This window comes from Eutrigla gurnardus, assembly GCF_963514095.1.
Source record: "Eutrigla gurnardus genome assembly, chromosome: 14".
Classification (NCBI taxonomy): domain Eukaryota; kingdom Metazoa; phylum Chordata; class Actinopteri; order Perciformes; family Triglidae; genus Eutrigla; species Eutrigla gurnardus.
Window position 1 is genome coordinate 17,809,941 of NC_139937.1, and position 23,592 is coordinate 17,833,532.

General features: G+C 43.2%; 1 protein-coding gene across 1 annotated transcript in view; it reads left to right on the forward strand.

The window, feature by feature from the left end:
• The window catches only part of LOC311024862 (cell adhesion molecule CEACAM5-like), a gene marked incomplete at its 3' end in the record, with an annotated part of 51,853 nt that overhangs the window by 24,640 nt on the left and 3,621 nt on the right, over positions 1 to 23,592 (forward strand). Inside the window, exons 3-11 of the mRNA XM_084027437.1 lie at positions 643 to 927; positions 1,127 to 1,393; positions 17,335 to 17,613; positions 17,985 to 18,251; positions 18,332 to 18,610; positions 18,747 to 19,013; positions 21,209 to 21,487; positions 21,624 to 21,890; positions 22,406 to 22,684. Coding sequence (XP_083883563.1) covers positions 643 to 927; positions 1,127 to 1,393; positions 17,335 to 17,613; positions 17,985 to 18,251; positions 18,332 to 18,610; positions 18,747 to 19,013; positions 21,209 to 21,487; positions 21,624 to 21,890; positions 22,406 to 22,684 — 2,469 coding nt within the window. The remainder of the gene's footprint in view (positions 1 to 642; positions 928 to 1,126; positions 1,394 to 17,334; positions 17,614 to 17,984; positions 18,252 to 18,331; positions 18,611 to 18,746; positions 19,014 to 21,208; positions 21,488 to 21,623; positions 21,891 to 22,405; positions 22,685 to 23,592) is intronic.

The window sequence follows — 23,592 nt, forward strand, 5'->3', positions numbered from 1 at the left end:
GTTTGCTTTTTTTAAATACACCTGTAAAGTAAAATATGTCTTAATTTGCTCATCAGATGTAGCTCTTGTTGGGACTAGACCGCGAGACATTCTAGGTCAAACAAAATCTTTACAAACTTAGGAATAATGAATAAACTAAAGATGCGAGCTGTTTGGTTTAGATGTGCATGCTGAGTTGATTAATTATTCCCAAGTTTGTAAATATTGTGTTTGACCTAGAATACCTTTGTTAAGTTGTGGTTTATTCAAACCAGGAAATGTTTATCAGAACTGATACCCATTGTGTTTTTGTTTTCAAACCAGCTAAAGAAATATTAAAGAGACTGGAAGCTCCCTGGAGCACATAGAGGAAGGTTCTAGTTTATGTCAAATACACAGCTTGAACAAGGACATAGGGATGCAGGCTTGCCAGCTTCTTTGTTCTCAGTGAAAGGCTGACACAGATGAGCAGTTGAGGCTAAATCACCTCTGAGCTCCACCCAGAAGCAGAGAGGGCAGGCTCAGGAAGGTTGGAGGGGGAGGCCGTTTTCTACAATATTGAACATGTATTTTAAAGAACAACCCCCAAAATATGAAGCCTGGAAATTACAATAACTGCCCATCAAAGATAACGTGCTGTTAACTTGTAACTTTCGCCCACAGTGCGGGTCTCTAACGTAAAGGTCAACACCAGCACCACAGACTCAGACTTGATGGAGTCCATCAGCTCCGTCCGTCTGTCCTGCTCCTCCTCTGGTTCCTCTCTCTCTTTCCTCTGGCTGAACGGCAGCTCTGAGGTCACAGGAAGTGACAGAGTTCAGCTCACTGATGGAAACTCCACCATCACTATAGCTAACGTGACCCGCTATGACCAGGGACCATTCAGGTGTCGCGTGTTTAACCCTGTAAGCGACGGCACCAGTGGACCAGAAACCCTCTTCATCAGCTGTGAGTTACTAACCTGCGTGCTCGGTTCTTTATCTGACACGTTTAGATTATTCTTACAGCTTAGTGAGGTCAATGTCAAGGAAATCATCATAGAGAAAGTTTCATTCAGAAATAGTTTATTGCAGGCTTGTTCTTGTTCTGTTCGGTTAATGCAGAAGCGTATACTAACTTTTTTAGCTGTTTTCCCCTTGGCATTCAGACGGCCCAGACAATATTATTTTGACAGTAACTCCATCACAAGAATACCACGAGGAACGGTCAGACATCATCCTGTCCTGCTCAGCTGACTGCAGACCTGCTCCCCTGTTTACATGGTTTCTGGATGGAGACCTGCTGTCTGATACCGGACCAGAGCTCAGACTGATGAACATTCAGATGAGTCAGAGTGGAAACTACAGCTGTCAGGCCTTTAACAACAGAACTATGAGATATGAAAGATCTCAGCCTGCAACGATCTCTATACTGAGTAAGTTTGAATTAAAGGTTTTGTTCAAAGAATTTATTCATTTATTATTTTGTGATGTACCTGCAGTATGAAGAATTAGGATAGAATTTGAAAATACGTCCTACTCCAGCAGTCCTCCCTTCTCTGTCCTAAGCCCCTCCCATCAGACGAGCACGGGCACATGCACACGCTTTAAACAGTAGTCCTTTATTGCATCATCCTGATTGTGATCCCGATGCCGTTATAAAGCTAATCCCGTTTCCTCTGCTAACTTGTGTTCCTGTAAAGCCCTTTGATGAAAAGTCTCACTCTGATTCTCGAGGTTTAGCCCCCCGCGAACCGTAACCAACGACTAAGAGCTCGGTCGCTGCCGTGAGCACAAAGCTGCTCAAAGTTAAACACTTAACTATTAGCAACTTTCTCTCGAGTGCTTCTGCTAGCTGTATCTACTGAAGCACAGCCGCTACAGTCAGCACATGGCTTTCTCCATCTCTGAAACGCGTTGTCGATGTGGACATGATTTGTCTTTATGTCAGATTCTCATTTAGACTTAGAGTTTTCTGATTGGTCGGTTTTCCTATTTGTCAGTTGCTTTGCAGTGAAGCCAGATGTTTCTAATGCTGGACTAGGAGCTTTTTCTTGCAGGAGTTTCTTAGCATTTTCCACCATTTGGGACCGTTTGTAGAACAGCCAATAGGAACATCCTCTCTCTGTTATGACCTGCGATTGGCCAAATGATCACTAGGTTTTCTAAAGCCTGAGATCCAGGAGGAGCTGCAGAAGACTAGTCTAGTCTAGTTTTAGACCACTTGAATGACAAAATGCTGAAAGGTCATTACGGATTTTTTGTCTAATGATGCAAAAAATTTGCATCATCCAGATTTGATCTAATGATACTTGAATATAGTAATCTCACGTGTCCCAACATTCTTCTACGTTCCCCCGAATGCAGCTCAATCGCCAGAGGTTTGATCAGAGACTTCAAAAATCACATCATAACAGACTTAGAATGAGAATAATTAACCGCTTATTTTAGCGTATCACATGACTGACGGCTGGTCTCACCGAGCCTCTGTCACGTCTCCAAAAACATTGCAGCAAATTTCCCAACAGACGTTATCTAACGACCCCGATGTCATGGTAACATACGAGAACGGAAAGAAAAAGTGGAACTAGAATCGGGTGCATGTTGCAACGGTGAAAAGTGTACTCAACCGAACGGTTGTGCTGCTTTTGTTATATTCTCCAGTATTTTGACAGTGTAAGTGTGTGTGTGCGTGTGCGTGTGGGTGTGTGTGTGGGTGTGTGTGTGGAAACCCGAACAGCACACCTAAATCTAAATAATGACTGTCTCACCTGAAAACATATAAAACTAATGACAGTGACCCATAAACGGCTTGAGACTGCAGATAAGAAGTTGACATAGTCACTGTGACAATTAACTGACACGGGCAACTTTAAGACTGGACGTTGCCATGGTAGCGACCTGTCAACCAAAAGCATACCCTGCTCTATCATCTGTTTGGACTCTAAATGGGGCCATCATTTGCTAAATCATGTACTGGTTGTATGTATAGGTGAGATGACGAGGGGTGAACAACGTCATGTTCTCTGTCTCCGCAGTCAAACCCCCATTTAGATGCGGGGCTGGTTGCATCGCTGGAATAGTAATCACACTTTTAGTCATCCTTGGAGCAGCAGCTGTTGCAGCGTACTGCTATTACAAGAAAAAGTAAGTGGAAAAGAGCTTATGCATTTAAATAGGAAGCCATTAAAAAAATGGTTAATGTGATTGTTCAATATTACACAGTTTGGACCCAAAAGCACGACTCCAGGCCGCATTAATGTCAGTTCATGGCAACGGAAGAAAGGGAGAAAATGTGGAACTAGAATCAGGTCGATGTTGACAGTAAAACGTGTTTACTCAACCTTCAACAAGTGAATTACTTCCCTTTTGTGCTGCTTTTGTTATATATATCCTCTTTTCAAAAACAATATTTATATCCGAACGAATATTAGGCAGCCCTTAATATTCGAACCTGTTATGGGCATAATTTTGTGTAAATGTCTTTGCTTGAACGTTGTTTTCAATTCAGATTCCGAGGCTTTTGCACGCCTGGTGAAGTTGTGTGAATCGCGAGCTCATTAGCAAGGCTATCATTGGTCATCTGGGCTCCTATAGGTGACGTTAGCGTCCTGGTTTGCGCCAATTTTGCAGAACAATGGCCGCGTCAACATCGACAACAGCCCCCGAGGAGCCCGCACTCGCGCTCCGTCCCAAGAAACGTAAACTCTAAGACGCGCCGCCCGGAATACTGCCCGGAAATAGGCAAACAAACACCGCCGAACAGTCGCCACTGACGGCCCAAATAATGTCCGAAAGCAGCCTGGAGCTCTCACCGACACCGGGCAGCACACGGCTCCGCGAGCCCTCACTCGCGCTCCGTCCCGAGAACCGTAAGACGCGCCACCCGGAATACTGCCCGTAAATAGGCAAACGAACCCCGCCGAACAGTCGGAACTGACGGCCCCGATAATGTCTGAACATGTGAATCACCTGGGGCCTCATGTACTAAGAATTGCGTGGATTTCCTACTGAAACATTGCGTACGCTAGAATCCAGAAACTGTCGTACGCACAAAAAAAATCAGATGTATCAAAGTGTGCGTACGCATGGATCCAAGCACTTTTCCTTTGTACATCCCAATCAACGTGGAATTGAGCGCACATGTGGAAGTGCTAAACTCCTCCCTGTCCACGCCTCCATTTAAATATGCAAATGAATTTAAATAGGGCCTGCACCGGGGATTCCCCTCTCTGCACCATCAGATCTACAAAATGAAAAAGGGAAGAAGCGCAACTTCACCGAGTCTGAGCTGGAAACGCTCTTAAACGAAGTCGAGACTCGAAGACCAGTATTATTTGGTAGCCTCTCATCAGGCATAAACACAAAAAAAAAAAGAAATGTGAGTGGGAGCGTGTGTGTGAGGCAGTGAACACTGTGGGGTCGGAGCAGCGCACACTCCCTGAAATAAAAAAGAAATGGTCCGACGTGAAGGTGGAGGTGAAGCGGAGGATTTCGGCCCACCGCCGAAGCGTGACCGCAACGGGCGGGGGGACAGGAGGATATTAATATATTATATATTATATTATCATATATATTAATGACTGCAGAAGTGCGCCGTGGCTACTGCAGTGTGACATTTCCAACTTTACGCACGCGTTTATCGACACAAATACTGAACACAAGGAGACAATAAAGGGCTTGTTAGATAGCTCTGCCGCTCTATTTTCACCAGGGAAAAACAAATGCACATATTTGAATGCACGTGCCCAAATGGGCATTGTGCTGGTTTACATTCGGGGCGCAATTAAACGGATACATTTACTCACCGAGAAGCCACCCATCGCGCACCGTGCCAGCCTCCAGCCTGTTACCAACCATGCTATTAGTAAGAATGAACGAGTCATGCGTTGAACCAGGCCACCTTGCCACGATGTTGGTGGGCTGCATTTGCGCATCACATATTATTTGAACATTTATTGAATGAAAATGTTTCCTGTTGACAAAAACAAATTCATCCTGTGATGGCGCTTTTATAGCAACATGTGTGCAGTCAATAGCTCCGATTACATTAGGGAAACCGGCTCTTGCTGCAAATTGCGCTTTAATGTTGGCCTGTTCAACAGCATTGTATGGGAATTTGATGTACCTGGATGACATTCTGATCCCGTCCCACACAGCTGGCATGGCTCGGCTCAGAGTGGACTGGCACACTCCTGACCGGTCGGCCAGTTCCCTCTGGAAGGCTCCTGTTGCCAGAAACCCCAGAGTGGTCAGCACCTGTGTGGGCACGGACAACCCCTGGCTCCTGGCTGTGTTTCTTTCTAGGGCCGGCCGCAGCTCTGCGCACAGCTCCAGTAACACTGGCCTCGGCAACCTAAAACGACTCATGAGCCAGTTGTCGTCATTTGCTAACATATCCTCCCGTTTTCTAAACACCCTCTCACGTCTGATGTTACCGTTTGCGATGTCTTCTAACAAGGCCATGCTGCCATTGTTAATGCCATTTTTTCATCACTTTGCGCATGCTTTTATATTCATCCATATGATTGCAAACACGTGTGTGTTAATTGTCCATTAATGTGTCTCTGATGTGCACATTACTCTGAGGACTAATTGTTTTCACATAATTAACAGTTTCCCAGCATCACCTCAGAATGTCGCCAAAGGAACAATAGCTGTAGAAACGTGCGTACGCCAGCCATGAAGCTGCCGTGGGACACCGCACATTTCCACGCTCATTTCACTTTTGATACATCTGAACGTTGGTGTGGAAAATTACGTACGCCATGTTTTTGTGCGTACGCAACATTGATACATGAGGCCCCTGGTATTTTTGGCGAATAACTTAAAAAAAGTCTGTAGCCAAATAAACTGCAGCCAGCCAGATTTTTATGTGAGCGAAATAATCTGTTAATGGGCCGTTCATGGCTGGTAGGATGGGGTTTTGTTTTTAGGCCTACCTTTATTTTGTCTTTTCAGTTTAGCCTGACTGGCTTATTTTACTTTATTTTTGATGGCTTATTTATCTTTATTTTGATGAAACCGAATGCATACACAGTTTGTGTCTGACCTAAATAAATAAACGTTCTGAAAACATCATTGCCTGCCTATTGATGTTGACTGATACACTGCCCTCTGGTGGACAAAACATATACAACTTAAGTACCATACCATATAGGTCTTACTGAAGGCATTTAATGGTCAAAATATTATTAATAAATATTTGAATATATTCAAATATTAATATTAATAAACAAACAAACTTCGAATATGATTTTTGGGCAAAAGTCAAAGCCCTAATGTCTAATGACTCATTCCCTCTTTAAACAGAAACCCGATGAATAAAGTCTTTAAAAGAAACATCGCCAACAGCACAGGTATGTGTTTTATGTGTGTATGCTGTCTATGTGTATTATAGTATACAGGATTTCCCTTGAAAAAACAATAGTTTTATAGAGTTTATAAAATCTGTATCCATTGAGACCCTGCCCCATGTCTGTATTTTCCTATTTTGCTGTGTCGGGACATTTCTGGCTTGCCAACCTTTTGGGCAATGCGCCTTTACATACAGTGAGCAACAATTGCTGCATAGTATGCCTTTAAATTGTTCTAAGCATTGTTTATTTTTCCCGTTTTTTAAAGGAGGTCAAGGCTTGGACAACGCACCATACTTGCCAAATCAGGTAAAAGTCGACAGTGCTAACGAGGGGGGATTGTGTTTACATGCACAACACAAACATAAATCATCCTCAGTTCTTCCACCACGACTTGTGTCCATGTTGCTCAGACAAAATCAATATATCTGTATGTACATGTATACAAGTGATGACAGATTAAATGACTTTGGATTCAAGTTTAATATAAGTCGATGATTAATGATCGAGATACAGTGTTATAATGATAGTAGGTTCATTAATCTTACATCAGAGATAATGTTTCTGTTCTATGTTTGTGGTCATCCTGTGATCTGAGACTCAGCAGGGATCTGTGTTTACGGTTCACAGTGCTCAACATCAGACTTTGAACCAGGAAGGAAAAATCAATTTGCACATAATGGAGTGGAAGTGTGTATATTTGTTTAAATATCAGCCGTTGGCTGCGTCGTTTCTTGTTCATGGCTTGTTTTTGGCAAACTCATATTCCATGTGATGTGATGTGTACCTGGAAATGTAATCTCAGATGTTTCCCCGTCCTTTTCTCTTTGTTTTCCAGGAGTTACACTATTCAGATATCAGAATTTCCCAGGAAAAAGATGGTGTGAGAGAGCAGCAAGTGAATGATACGTCAGAATACGCTCAGATCCAGGTGAACATGAATGCCGCCTCAGCGCCCTCCTTTCCTGCCGGTGACGTCCACCTGCAGCAACTGAAGAGGTCGGCTCCTCAGCCCGATGACGGGCAACTGTAAACTAAAGTTCACAAGAACTGATGTTAACTGGAAATGATGGATCACCTAGTTGAGGTTAGACTGGTGGGCCTTGAAGTTTGAGAAACCTGCACTATGAAAGACCTGAGAGGGGGGTCTCTCCCTCCGTTCTACTCTAGAGGACAAATTAGGATTTGTATTTACTTTGTCAAAGCACTTTAGTAGTGGTTAATAATCAACCAGTCTGTGTTATTTGCCACGACTGAGGAAAGACGGCATCAGCTTGCATTGGCCAGATAATAGCTTTTATTTCTTTGCATTTGTGTCTGAGCCCGAGCACAGTGTTTGACACGGCTCTGGTACACTGTTTGATCCCAGATTAGATGAGCGTGTGAGTTATGGACTTGAATTTTATTTATTTAGCATCTTACAAATTGAAAAAATGTTTATTAACAATATCTAAATGACCTTTCCGTGGGATTTGTCAGCATATGGAACCTCATGTATAATAGATTTGTTATATATGTTGAGGGGTAAAATGAGGAGTAATGCTATTTTTTTTCTTTTATAGTGAATTGTATCATAATTTGTTTAACAGTAACCTATGTGTTTTCTTCCTACCTGAATGAAGCCTTGTCTTTAACTGTAACTTTAAAATTATTTTAATGCCCCACCAAAATGAGCTTCACCAAAGGACTTAATACAGTGAATGTAATTCTCAGGTTTTACTTGTAACATGATGATCATTGCTTACTCAGATGAATAAACTATTTTGTTTTTGACATTTGTAAAGCATGCACCACATAAGTAACATCCGTGCACTCGCAGACATTTTACCTGCAAATCTAAAAACAGTGGATTATTTTTCTTCTCGTGCTCGAGGATTCTACACTAGCTTATTTGTTTGTGCTACTTTGTTTTTCATATTTGTGTAGTTTATGTAGTCTGGAAGAGGAATTCAAGGTCACTCGAGGTGCTGATGTACAGAGACTCAAGAGATCCAAAGGTGGCCCAGGCTGGAGTGGAGGTGAAGATGGGGAGGAAGTGGAGGGCTGAGGCCGCTTTGTTGGATGCAGAATCCCGGCTGTGCCAAAAAGATTTGGTGGGCGTGGTGGCCCATGGCAGAGCGGGCTTGGGGCTGTTTCCAACACCTAGGTATAGGGAGCGCAAGGGGAAGGAGAAGCGGAGGCAAATTCAGGAGATGAGGGCTGTAGTGGAGGAAGGAAGATCAAGCAGAGCGGTTGGTCTGAAGCAACAAGGGGCCTGGACAAGGTGGGCACGGGCAATGGACAGGAAAGTCACCTGGACAGACCTATGGCAGGCAGAGCCACACCGCATCACGTTCCTGATTAGGGTAGTGTACGATGTCCTGCCTAGCCCGGCGAACCTCTTCACCTGGGGAAAGGTGGAAACCCCAAACTGCTCTCTGTGCTCAGCCAGGGGAACATTGGAGCACATCCTGAGCTCCTGCCCAAAAGCTCTCGGTGAGGGCCGGTACACCTGGCGCCATAACCAGGTGCTGAAACCGATTGCGGATGCCATCACCAAGGGTATCAGCAGCTGCAGCCAAGTGCGAAACACCACCAGCGCAATAGCATTTGTCAAGGCAGGAGTGCAGCCAAGGCCAGGACACAAGACTGTGGCAGCAGGAATCAAGAACATCACAGAGGCAGCTGAGAAAGCGTAGAGATGGCTCTGGATCCAGAGAGAAGGTCCATGGGGACAAGCGAATGCCACCTGAACACACACCTGATCAACCGTGGTGGGGTCACCTGGAGGAGGGTGTATGATGTTGTAAGACCCGAAACACCCAAGGATACCAGGTAACATCACTGATGATGTGTTCAGGTGCATCAGAAGATGTATTCAAGAACTTTCTATTCTGGAGAAACCAGTGACCACCAGGAAGAGATTGGCTGATGACTAGGAATAGGCTGGTGACGACTGGAGAGACAGTTGACAGCTTGGAAAGACAGCAACCGGGGCGGGGAGGGTTGGCAGCCCAAACCGCTTCTTCCGAGAGGAGGAAACCCAACAGCAAGCTACAGATCGACTCATGGAGAAATACCCCCAGGCGAGCCCGAGAGGGGGGGAGGATGAGAACCCCAATCTGACGGACTAAACGGCAACGACAAATGGAAATGGATCAACGACTACGACCGCGACATGCAGATGTGGGAAAATCTGCAAAAATAGCCGAGGCCTCAAGATTCACCAGGCCAGGATGAAGTGTTTGGAGAGAGGTGACGCACCACAGCGTGCGGGTACCACACCTGATGAGACGCAGGAGGAGCCGGGCCAGGAAGAACCCCATAGAGCCCAGAGCCCCCATGTGGCACAATCAGCTCTCCCAGATCTCACCCTGGGGAAGACTCAAATCAAGTGGCCACACGCCTGCAAGACGACAGCATGGGAGCAGTTTGATGAGGACATCGACAAGGTGCTTGAAGCATCTGTGAAAGGTGATGTGGATCGGAGGCTGCAGACAATGACGACAATTATCAGTCTAGCCCAGGAGAGGTTCGGTGCACAGGAGAAGAGCACCCTGGAGTGGGAAGCCCACGGGAACAAGGGTGACCTTACAGTCCTGTGGTTAGACCTAGCCAATGAGTATGGCTGCATCCCCCACAAACTGGTTGAGACCACCATGACAAAACACCATGTGCCGCACCATGTTGCAGATTTGATCCTGGACTACTACGATCAGTTCAGGTTGAGAGTCTCAGCAGGAGCTGTGTCATCGGAGTGGCATAAGCTGGAGGTTGGGATAATCACAGGCTGCACCATCTCGGTAATGAACATGATGGTGAAGTCAGCTGAGCCTGGGTGTCGGGGCCCCCGGACCCAATCAGGGATCCGCCACGGTCACCACGAATCTGTACCAGGATGCAGATGGATCCTGCAAGGGCTGGAAAAGCTTATCCAGTGGAAATTATAGGTTTTAAAGTTGGGATTTGACTTTTACTCATTTATACAATAAATACAAACAAAGAAATGTCCATCTTTAAATTAAGTTGTGCCTCTAGAGTTTATTCTTGTTTGCCCACTAAGCTGTGTGGACAAGTTAAAGCCAATCATCAGACTTTGACAGTCAGATAGCAGTAAATATGACTCTTGTCCAGGTTAATATTTAAAATCTACCAGCGTGGTGAGTTGCAAATATTAAATATGACTCTTGTCCAGGTTAATATTTAAAATCTACCAGCGTGGTGAGTTGCAAATGACCTGAATCATTTAAATGCCATTGAATCGGCTTAAGTACTTTAATGCCAAAAGCAGCAGTATGCTGCCCTCCTGTGGTGGAACTGTAGCTGTGCACTGTTTGTGAGAAGATAACTGTAAACAGATTCTGCATTTGAACACAACAGTCAGGTAAGGGGAGATTAACTGTGGAAGCAGCCAAAATACTTTTTCAATGTATTCCTTAATAAAATGCCACTGCACTTTAACGATTCAATTGTTGTCGTGATTTCCACTTGAATTGATTATTATTTAAAAAAGATTATATGAAACAGATACAAATCCCCTGCATGTTGCTGATTTGAATGCAGTCTTATATAATGAGGAAATGTTATTTTCTTTTGTGGCTGAGAAATAAAATGCATCAAAATCATTAATCACCGTCAGTCTTTTCTATACTCGAGAGCTTTTTGGCAAATGTTTGTTTTAATGCTAATCTTATATCAAAACAAATACTAAACATTCTCATCTCCTTTGTTCCTGATTTTTTTTTAATTCTGTGGGTCTGTGATTACAATAAACAAAGAGAGAAAACCAGAAACATCTAGCGAAACAGTGGCTACTGTATAAATTATAGGAAGTTGACTTTTACTCATTTATACAATACAAACAAAGAAATGTTCATCTTTAAATGAAGTTGTGCCTCCAGAGTTTATTCCTCTTTGCTGTGTGGACAAGTTAAAGCCAATCATCAGACTTTGACAGTCAGATAGCAGTAAATATGACCCTTGTCCAGGTTAATATTTAAAATCTACCAGCATGGGGAGTTGCAAATTACCTGAATCATTAAAACGCCATTGAATCGGCTGAAGTACTTTAATGCCAAAAGCAGCAGTATGCTGCCCTCCTGTGGTGGAACTGTAGCTGTGCACCGTTTGCCGATCTGGAACACAGCTGTGGCTTTATTGACTCTTGCAAGAGGGAGAAACGACATGCACAGAGTGATGCTGGGTGAGATCTCCACAGAGCGCTAGTACGGAACAAAGATATACTTCTTGGAGTGAACAATCTATCTGTAACAAATTCATTATCACATCACCCAGAAGGTCAACATAGAAGCAGAATGCAGAAGTAAATATTCTTAGATATGAACCGTCTGGTCCATTTGCAGAAGTGAGTCATACAGACATACCCAAAAGGTCAAAAGGTTACATATATTATTATGCCTTTACACACGTTATAGTGACAGTTTGAGAAAATATTATAAAAAGGTTTTTTTTTTTTTTCCATAAAAGTTAGCAACTGCTGCTTTAACAATAAAACTCAGATATGAAATGTCTCTGTATTGGGTAAGTAGTAATTCATGTTCCCACCAGCATAATTTGTATTGACAGAGTGTGTACTTTACATTTGGACTTTAATAAATATTGCACCTTCTTCGATATAAAAAATTGCAGTAGGCCATATTTGGTGATAACATTGTGTGCGTTCAGGTTTCCATTTATTCTCCATGTTGTTCTGACCAAAACACATTCTGGGTGGGTTTTAGTAAACAAAAAATACACGACTCATACATAAATAATCCCTCTCAATTATCAATAATGACCCACTACTACCGTGTGATGAGCCTGTATCTACTGAGACAATATTTCCGTAAATTTCGGTGTTCATTATGAACTCGTAACAGTGAACAATCATTTCTGGCATTTAGAACATGCAGTTCTTTTATTGGCCCGTTACGCAAGTTTTAATTACCACAGTAAAACAAGGGTTCATTAAGGTAATAATTAAGCATGTCAAGCCCCGTAGATCTTGATGACACGTTTCATTTATTGCGATCTCAGGGACACTTATTCCGTCGTTGCAGAAGCTCAGACGGCAGAAGCTCAGACGGCAGAAGCTTTAGACAACTTTAGAAGAGGAGCAAACTGAAGAAGCCACCATGACCTCTACGTTTCTCTGCTCAACCGTACTCGTGTTCCTCTCCTCAGGTAAGACATTTTTCAAATCAAAATCATCAATACAACAGCAGGTTGGGAAACGTGTTGGCTAAAATGTTCACATTTCAGCAAGTCTTTGCTATGGAGCCGGGATAATCACCGCCGACTTGGTTCAGGGAGCAAAAGGGGGGAGCGTGACCTTCACCACTACCGTACAACCGCCGACTCAACCATTCCTAGCACTGACTTGGAGCTTCAACGGGACCACCAACGTCATCACGTCGGCCACTGTAGACGTCCCGGGACCAGGCTACGAGAACAGGATCACCCTGGATAAATCCACTGGATCTCTGGTGCTAAGAGACCTGTCTGAAAAGGACATCGGAGAATACGAGTTGATCATCATCCCGTTCGGATCCGGGCAGATTCAAGGAACCGTTGCACTGGATGTGCATAGTACGTATAGGACTAATGTGATGCTGGATTTAAAATAACGCTTGTTGTTGTGTTATGAATGTATCTTCTATTGTCTGTTCACTTTTCAGCCCAAGTGCAGCCGAATGCCACCATGATCTGCCCCACAGAAAACCTAATCGAAGGTAAAACCACCGTGACCTTGACCTGCAAGGCCAACGGCCCCGTGACCCGCGTGTGGCTGAAGGACGGCCAGCCGGTGGTTCCCGGCGGCAGATTCAGCTTTCACAATGGCAACACAGTGTTGACCATCAGCCCCGTGAACAGGACGGACACCGGAGATTTTCAGTGCAATGTCAACAACGATTTCGGCTTCGACTCAGCCAGATGCTCACTCAAGGTCTTCTGTAAGTATTTTCAAATGCCAAAACGATTTATTTCAATTCAGACGATTCAGGCCCAAATCAAAATGGCATATTGTCCCTATAAGCTGAGTTATTTAGCAATCTTTATTGTTCTGGTGTGAGTTTGAGCACAATAGCACTGCATGTAAGAGAAAGAATACATATTTTAGATTTTGAGGTGAACTTTTCATGCTTTTCTTCCTCAGTCTGATCATTAATCCTCATCTTCTTCTTCTTTTTCCCGTCTGCTCAGACGGACCTGACCGACCGCTCATCCTTCAGACGCCGACCGGAGCAGAACTCGAAGAGAGCGTGTTCCTGAGCTGCTCGGCGACCTCCCTGCCAAAGGCAACTTTCTTCTGGACCTTCAAACACATGACGATGCAAGGGTCCGCACACTACATCCATGAGATGGGGTATAGGCACCTGGGGAAGTACACATGTACCGCCCGTAACCCCGTCACCGGTGTGGAAGCCTCTGCGTTTCACATGCTGAGTGGTATTTAAGCTCTAATTAATAACCCTCTACAGTCACTTGTTAATACCGACGTATTTGCAAACGGAAAAGACAGAGTAATACTTGTTTTTTTCTGATTCAGACTCCTCTACTCCCATCAGTGGTTCTATGTCCATGATGTTTTGCACTGTCCTGACCTCGGTGGCACTCATATCTCTCTAAAGACTGTCTGGAAATAGATGTTATAAAACAAGCTTGCTCACTTCCATCGACAATTGTCTTTATTTTAGATCATTTCTCTGTGTCTCTTTGAATGGATTGTGCACGTAAAACAACGCTGCTAAAGAGAATAACGACAAAACAAAGGTCCTTCACGTTTGTTTTTGTCCATGCAGTATTTTGTATGATATTCTTCAATAATCTACACACCACAGCCGGCTCACTTCTCCTTTGAATTGTATTTTGAGACAACCAACGTAAGACTTATTGCTGTAGTGGATTCTCATGTACTGTTAAAAACACCTCGCATCTGATGTGTCATTGAGCCTCCCTGACTGTGACTGAAAACATCTTCCTGCCACTAAAATAAAATGATATTAAAGATGACTTGTGTCGTGCGTTAATGAACACCATCATGTACCCTCAATAAGCTCAGTATTAAACCCATGACTCATCCTAGTGAATGGATTTGTAACCGGACCACAGGTTTTTGGGTCATATGAGTAGAAGGAGAGCCTATCAGCATACATTAGAATAGGATCAGGCATTATTCATAGTCCTGGACTACTCTGATACGTCCATCTGTGTTAAGCATATCGCAACGAAGCCTATAAGGCCAGACTTAAAACTACTAAAGCACTATTTGAATAACAATAACATCTATATAAATGTATTTGTATAGTATACAAATCGATAAATGAGAAGAGCTCACTATCTGATTCACACGTACTGATTCCACTGACCTCTCCTTGTGCTTTTTATACCTTGGTTCAATTAATCTAATTTAGATTAATAAATTACTGTCTCCCACTATCATGGCCTTAGAAGCCAGGTTGTGACAATGGAATGTGACTTATTATCAAATTATAACCCAGTATTAAGTTTTATTACGACTTCATATCACAGGATGTTCTTCCGAACCCCAATCAAACACTTCAGTTCTATTTGTCTGTTCTTCAAATTCATGTTCAACAGAAACGGTGACATCACGGATGAACTGAGTGCTACAATTTGTCAAAATATTTTATTCGATTAGGATGCACTCAATTCCCCTGGGACCTACTGAAATGACCACCTAGATCACTACATTAACCTGTAATTATTTGGTAAATTGTATTTAGTAATTTCTCAGGCGTTTTTTTAATCATAAACAAACACGATGACTGTATGATTCGCTGGAAATCTACCAATATTATAGGGATGTTAATGGGAGGTAAAACCATTCAAAATGTCACAGCCACTGATAAATATACAGCGTGTGCTTTTATTACTTTATCATCACCGTGTTATAAATTCATCACATCAGTAACATGTCGTTCAGGCTGCAACACAACAGAGGGAGTAAACGTTTAGACTGTATGAGAAAATGTCAAGAATGCAGGAACTCCGTCTCCAGATTTCATGATGAAAATATATAAAAGTGTTAATGAAATTAAATCAAAACATGACACTAGCATTACTGCAAGATACATTAGGTTGGATTAGGAAATGTATTGTGAGATGGATAAAATAATAATGTATATTTCATCTACTGTATAACACTATCATATATAGATGTTTTTATAGCTAAACAATGTTAAATTATCTCACGTTGCCAAATAATATTAATGTACATGTGTACATGTTATCGCTTTATTATTATATAATAAAGTAATTCATCAAAACAGTACACAATAAAGCATTGCATGTGACAAATGTATTCTTTCCTGTTTCTCTCTCTTCTGTGTAAACTTCAGTTCATTTGAAGCACTTTATTACACTTTTAAAGCAACTATTGCTTTCCTGAGTACCTGAAGATTATCGGTCCGGTTTATAACAAATCAGATAAGAACAACACCCGTTAACGACTCGCATTAATGGCTCATTGGTTGTCACTGCTGTCATGGACGGAGGCTCCGGCGTGAGAGAAGAAGAAGCGAAGGCTGTAAAAAGTCCCCCGTCCCTCCCCTCAAACACCCATGATACTGCACTCACAGCGTCCTCTGTGGAAACATTGTCTATGAGCTGGAGACTGCAGGACTTATGGAAACAGCTGTGACACTGCTGATCATCCTGGGAGTCATCTCAGGTGAGAAATTAACCGCTAAAAAAACGACTCACACAATTTAAATAGCTGATGATAATTACAGCCTAATATGTTAAAAACTGCAATATGAAAGCTGTACTTCTGCCTGACCTTTAAGGCTGTGCAGGTCACAGATGGATCTAACAGAATACATACTATTAATATTATTTAAAAAGTGACACACAGGAAAAACATAATTCTTTATTGATCAGCTGGTGATTTTTTTTGAAATATCAAAATATAAATGGTGTAGTTTGTCCTTTTTGTGGTCGATTTTTTAATGCTGAATGAATTATTTCCAAGAAACGTATTAGAACAGTATTTAAAAGTAGTTATTTTGCAAGATTCCCTGCGGAGGAACTCAGTTTTACAGATCTGCCGATTAAATCAACTACTCAATTAGTCGACAAAGTCAGTTGAAGTTGACTGAGAATTGCTTTGGTCGAGGACTAAACATGCTTTTCAGTCAAACTACCTTGTACAATCAATGATTTGGTATTTGGTACATAGAAAAACATACAGTTTAGCAGCAAAGATGACTATTTTGAAGGCTGGATTTGATTTGATGCTTGTTACTGGTATTTTCCGTTTTTTAAATAAAGTCTCAGTAACATTTATTCCCAACATGTGACCGTCTCCTGCAGGTTTAACCCACGGCAATGGCGTGCTGCCTGACAGTATTTCTGCAGCTGTTGGAGAGAAGGTGACGTTCACCACAACAGTGACTCCACCACCAATACCATTCCTGATAGTAACCTGGGGTTTCTACGATAACCTCGGTGTTTCTTCCAATATAATAACATCGAGTAGCATAGACATACCTGGACCGGGGTATGCAGACAGGATCACCTTCTTCAGAGACACTGGGTCTCTGGAGTTAAGGAATCTGACCCTGAGTGACGGTGGAGATTACTCCATCCTCCTTATACCCAACGGTGGATCACAGCAGAGAGGAACCTGCCGACTTGTCATAAATGGTATGTTAATGTTTCCCTGCTGAACTAAAAACATGCAGAATATCTACTTTCTTTCTCCAGATTTGGTTCCTTTAAGAGGCATCAAACACTTCAAAGTGATACTTTCCACTAATGTTCAATCAATGTTGAATTATTGGAGTCGCTAAACTGTTTCCACTGTGACCTTCACTTTCCCCTCGTCAATCCTGCGGCGTTTTGCTTATGCAATATTGTTATCAGTTCAATAAAACATGATTGACACAAAGGGAGCAAGTGTGTACAGAGCCACAGTTCATCATGGGTTATTTCACATACTGCATTGTTTTGATCCAGAAGGACGCTAGAAAAGCTACGCCCTCATTTATGACTGGTTGTTTGTACGTTTCCACTCGCAGCACCGGTCTCTAACGTGGCGGTGACCGTCAGCAACACAGACCTGGTGGAGCCCAGCAGCTCCGTCAGTCTGTCCTGCTCCTCCTCGGGTTCCTCCCTCTCTTTCCTCTGGCTGAACGGCAGCTCTCAGGTCACGGCCAGTGACAGAGTTCAGCTCACTGACGGAGGCGCCACTCTCACTATAGTGGGTGTGACCCGCTACGACCAGGGGCCGTTCAGGTGCCGCGTGTTCAATCCCATCAGTGAGGGCACCAGTGAACCGGTGAACCTCTCCATCAACTGTGAGTGGATTTGTTAATATGCATTATTATTGGCCATAATTGGTATTCATGTCACTACGATTAATGGAGGACAAAAATAAATCACAGGAATGGCTAATGGCGAACTGAGCTGAGCTTTAGCTAATCCTCATTTAAACAGGACAGGATGCACAACAGCCGTCGCTTCCTCTGATCGACACATTCGCGTGATGCCGTCGTAAATGTAATGTTTGAAGTGCATCCACCTGACTTTTAGTTTCAGTAAGTGGGCTAAATCAACTTGCATGCTACAGCTGAAAACAACTGGTCTGAACTTCTGTTCCGTGTGTGAGATGGCGTAAAAACAGCTGTTTTTATTTTTATTGACTGTTAACTTGTGTCACACAACGCAGATGGACCGGAAAATGTTAACTTGAGGATATCTCCGTCACAAGAATATTATAATGAAGGCTCAGACGTCATCCTGTCCTGCTCAGCTGACTCCAAACCTGCTGCCGTGTTGTCGTGGTATCTGAATGGAGACCTGCTGTCTTATACTGGATCAGAACTCAGACTGACTAACATTCAGATGAGTCAGAGTGGAAACTACAGCTGTCAGGCCTATAACACCAAAACTTTGAGATCTCAAAAATCTCTGCCTTCAGCTGTAACTATACTGGGTAGGAGATTTTACAACAATAATAAGGAATTGTATTATTTTAAATGTAAAAAATTATCATGAATGTATTTTCCCCCACAGGATCAGTGTCCAATGTAAAGGTGAACACCAGCACCACAGACTTGGTGGAGTCCATCAGCTCCGTCCGTCTGTCCTGCTCCTCCTCTGGTTCCTCTCTCTCTTTCCTCTGGCTGAACGGCAGCTCTGAGGTCACGGCCAGTGACAGAGTTCAGCTCACTGATGGAGGCTCCACCCTCACTATAGCTAACGTGACCCGCTATGACCAGGGACCGTTCAGGTGTCACGTGTTCAATCATTTCAGTAACAGCACCAGTGGTCCAGTTCACCTCTTCATCATGTGTGAGTTACTAACCAGCATGAATACATTATGTTCATTGAAATCAAACAATTTAAAAGCCTTGATACTGAACCAAGCATCATGTCATATGTATATTTTACATCAAGCTATTAACATCTTTTTCCTTTCTTTCCACAGTCGGCCCAGAAAATGTCAATCTGATGATATCTCCGTCACAAGAACACTATGACGAAGGGTCAGACGTCATCCTGTCCTGCTCAGCTGACTCCAGACCTGCTGCCCTGTTTACATGGTTTCTGAATGGAGACCTGCTGTCTGATACCGGACCAGAGCTCAGACTGATGAACATTCAGATGAGTCAGAGTGGAAACTACAGCTGTCAGGCCTTTAACAACAGAACTATGAGAAATGAAAGATCTCAGCCTGCAGCTGTTACTGTCCGGGGTAGGTTTAAGTTTCTACAGATCTGATATAGTCACATAATGAGGGAAACATTTCACAAAAAGTTTGCTATCATGGTAGAGAAGTAAAAAGTACAGCCCGATTTAAGAAATACAAGAAGTATAATGTAATAAAAAAAGACAATCACGTGTGGACATTTTTAAAATTAATTTATCGTTTATGTATGCAGGGAGACTTTATGATTTGTGAGTGATTAGTGTATTTTAAAGTTGTTGGACTATTACTTCTTATTAAAACGGTTGTTCACTGAAAAATTACACTCAACAAAAATATAAACGCAACACTTTTGTATTTGCTCCCATTTTTCATGAGATGGACTTAAAGATCTAAAATTCATTCCAGATACACAATATTACCATTTCTCTCAAACATTGTTCACAAATCTGTCTAAATGTGTGATAGTGAGCACTTCTGCTTTGCTGAGATAATCCATCCCACCTCACAGGTGTGCCACATCAAGATGCTGATCTGACATCATGATTAGTGCACAGGTGTACCTTATACTGCCCACAATAAAAGGCCACTCTGAAATGTGCAGTTTTGTCTCACAGCAAAATGCCACAGATGCCACAAGCATTGAGGGAGCGTGCAATTGGCATGCTGACAGCAGGAATGTCAACCAGATCTGTTGCTCGTGCATTGAATGTTCATTTCTCCACCATAAGCCGTCTCCAAAGGCGTTTCAGAGAATATGGCAGTACATCCAACCGGCCTCACAACCGCAGACCACGTGTAACCACACCAGCCCAGGACCTCCACATCCAGCAGGTTCACCTCCAAGATCGTCTGAGACCAGCCACTCAGACAGCTGCTGAAACAATTGGTTTGCATAACCAAACAAATTCTGCACAAACTGTCAGAAACCGTCTCAGGGAAGCTCAACTGCATGCTCGTCGTCCTCATCGGGGTCTTGACCTGACTCCAGCTCGTCGCCGTAACAGACTTGAGTGGGCAAATGCTCACATTTGATGGCGTCTGGCACGTTGGAGAGGTGTTCTCTTCACGGATGAATCTCGGTTTACATTGTTCAGGGCAGATGGCAGACAGCGTGTGTGGCGTCGTGTGGGTGAGCGCTTTGCTGATGTCAATGTTGTGGATCGAGTGGCCCATGGGGGTGGTGGGGTTATGGTATGGGCAGGCATCTGTTATGGACGAAGAACACAGGTGCATTTTATTGATGGCATTTTGAATGCACAGAGATACCGTGATGAGATCCTGAGGCCCATTGTTGTGCCATACATCCATGAACATCACCTCATGTTTCAGCAAGATAATGGACGGCCCCATGTTGCAAGGATCTGTACACAATTCTTGGAAGCTGAAAATGTCCCAGTTCTTGCATGGCCAGCATACTCACCGGACATGTCACCCATTGAGCATGTTTGGGATGTGCTTGACCGGCGTATACGACAGCGTGTACCAGTTCCCACTAATATCCAGCAACTTCGCACAGCCATTGAAGAGGAGTGGACCAACATTCCACAGGCCACAATTGACAATCTGATAAACTCTATGCGAAGAAGATGTGTTGCACTGCATGAGGCAAATGGTGGTCACACCAGATACTGACTGGTTCTGAGTCCCCAGACCCCCAATAAAGCACAAAAATGCACATTTCAGGGTGGCCTTTTATTGTGGACAGTCTAAGGCACACCTGTGCACTAATCATGATGTCAGATCAGCATCTTGATGTGGCACACCTGTGAGGTGGGATGGATTATCTCAGCAAAGCAGAAGTGCTCACTATCACACATTTAGACAGATTTGTGAACAATGTTTGAGAGAAATGGTAATATTGTGTATCTGGAATGAATTTTAGATCTTTAAGTCCATCTCATGAAAAATGGGAGCAAAAATGAAAGTGTTGCGTTTATATTTTTGTTGAGTGTAAGTATTCTCTCTGTGACGCATTAAAAATATTTCTTTCGTAAACAAATCTCGGATTAAGTGAATCCAGTACGTTTAGGGCCATTTTTAAGAGTTTCAAGCATACTTTTATGATCATCGTGATGATATCGAGATTTGCAATGATTTTGAGCAGGTTAATACTGGCATGAACTTTTAATATCTTCCCAAAGCTGAAGACAATCATTCATCCTGCATTTTTGGGGTTTTGAATGTTGTCAGTATTTCAAAAAACCCAAAATGCTAATCAATGTATGTTCCCCCCCCAACAGCACCAGTATCCAATGTAAAGGTCAACGCCAGCACCACAGACTTGGTGGAGTCCATCAGCTCCGTCCGTCTGTCCTGCTCCTCCTCTGGTTCCTCCCTCTCTTTCCTCTGGCTGAACTGCAGCTCTGAGGTCACAGGAAGTGACAGAGTTCAGCTTACTGATGGAGGCTCCACCCTCACTATAGCTAACGTGACCCGCTATGACCAGGGGCCGTTCAGGTGTCACGTGTTCAATCATTTCAGTAACAGCACCAGTGATCCAGTTCACCTCTACGTCATGTGTGAGTGACTAACCAGCATGAATACATTATGTTCATTGAAAACAAACAATTTAAAAGCCTTAATACCGAGCGAAGCATCAGGTCATATGTCTGTTTAACCTCAAGCTACTAATATTGTTTACGTTTCCTTCCACAGTCGGCCCAGAAAATGTCAATCTGACGAAATCTCCATCACAAGAACACTATGACGAAGGGTCAGACGTCATCCTGTCCTGCTCAGCTGACTCCAGACCTGCTCCCCTGTTTACATGGTTTCTGAATGGAGACCTGCTGTCTGATACCGGACCAGAGCTCAGACTGATGGACATTCAGATGAGTCAGAGTGGAAACTACAGCTGTCAGGCCTTTAACAACAGAACTATGAGAAATGAAACATCGCAGGCTTCAGCTGTTACTGTCCTGGGTAGGTTGAAGATTCTATAGATCTGATATAATCTCACAATGAGGGATGGGACGATGGAAGATTTTATGCCAGATCTGGCTAGAAAACACTCACAAAAGTGTATTGTAATAAATTTTCATTGCGGGGATAATCATGAATATCTTCATGGGTGACTTGAAAAAGCAGTCAAGTTTGCTATCATGGTAGAAAAGTAAAAACTACAGCCAAATGTAAAAAATACAAGAAGTATCATCTGTTCTCTCTGTGATGCATTAAAAATAATTCTCTTTGCCAAATGTAAGATATAGTGATCCCAGTAAGTTTAAGGGCCATTTTTAAGAGTTTCAAGCATACTTTTATGATCATCAGGATAATATTGAGATTTGTAATGATTTTGAGTAGGATAATCCTGGCATGAACTTTTAATATCTTCCCAAAGCAAAAGACAATCATTCATCCTGCATCTTTGGGGTTTTACATGTTGTCAGTATTTAAAAAAACACAAAATGCTAATTAATGAATGTCCCCCCAAACAGCATCAGTATCCAATGTAAAGGTCAACGCCAGCACCACAGACTTGGTGGAGTCCATCAGCTCCGTCCGTCTGTCCTGCTCCTCCTCTGGTTCCTCTCTCTCTTTCCTCTGGCTGAACGGCAGCTCTGAGGTCACAGGAAGTGACAGAGTTCAGCTCACTGATGGAGGCTCCACCCTCACTATAGCTAACGTGACCCGCAACGACCAGGGGCCATTCAGGTGTCACGTGTTCAATCATTTCAGTAACAGCACCAGTGATCCAGTTCACCTCTACGTCATGTGTGAGTGACTAACCAGCATGAATACATTATGTTCATTGAAATCAAACAATTTAAAAGCCTTGATACTGAACCAAGCATCAGGTCATGTATGGTGGCCTTGACATTAAGCATTTTAAGCCACTTGCCCTTCGGGCAAGTGGCTGTATTGTTTTACTTGCCCGATGGCAAAATGTACTTGCCCAAAATGGAAAACGTCGGCCTATTAAGAAAATGTATAAAACAGGTATTTGTTTGATTTTATAATAATTTATTATAATGTAAATACAAATACAAAACATAACAATTATGGTCTGCAAAGCTGTCAAACCACCTGTCAGCCCAACAGAAGAAAGGGCCTCAAAATGTATTTCATTCTCTTTGTCGGAAATCCCGGCAGGTGAAGCAAAACATCTCGTCCTTTTCCTTGTCATGACGGACCCACGGAAAATTCTCAATCCAACTTATTAAAAAGTTCCTTTGCCTTTTAGTTTCGTATCACGACGGGCCCGGGGTCTCGTTTTCAGGATTCTTTCTTTTATTTGCGTTACATTTACCCGGCACTTGGCCAGTTTTCGGAGGCTGAAGGAACATAACGTGACTTATTTGTAGCGGTTGTCGTACGCCGGAGCCCGGAGGTGACGGGGGAAATTATTGTTACGATTCTACGGGGCGTTCACACCGAACGCGATAGACGCGAATTGAGCGGCGACTCCACATTGAAAACCAATGTAAATGGCGCGATGACACGCGATTCAGGCGGAGGCGGCGCGAATGGAGCGTCTGGCGCGAATGAAGCGAATGGCGCGTCTGACGCGGCGCGAATAAAGTTGAAAATATCGAACTTTTCAGGCAGCATCGCGCCGCGACATCCAATCAGCGACGAGTTCAAGCCGACAGACAGATGAGCTGAGATGGACGGGCTGCATTAC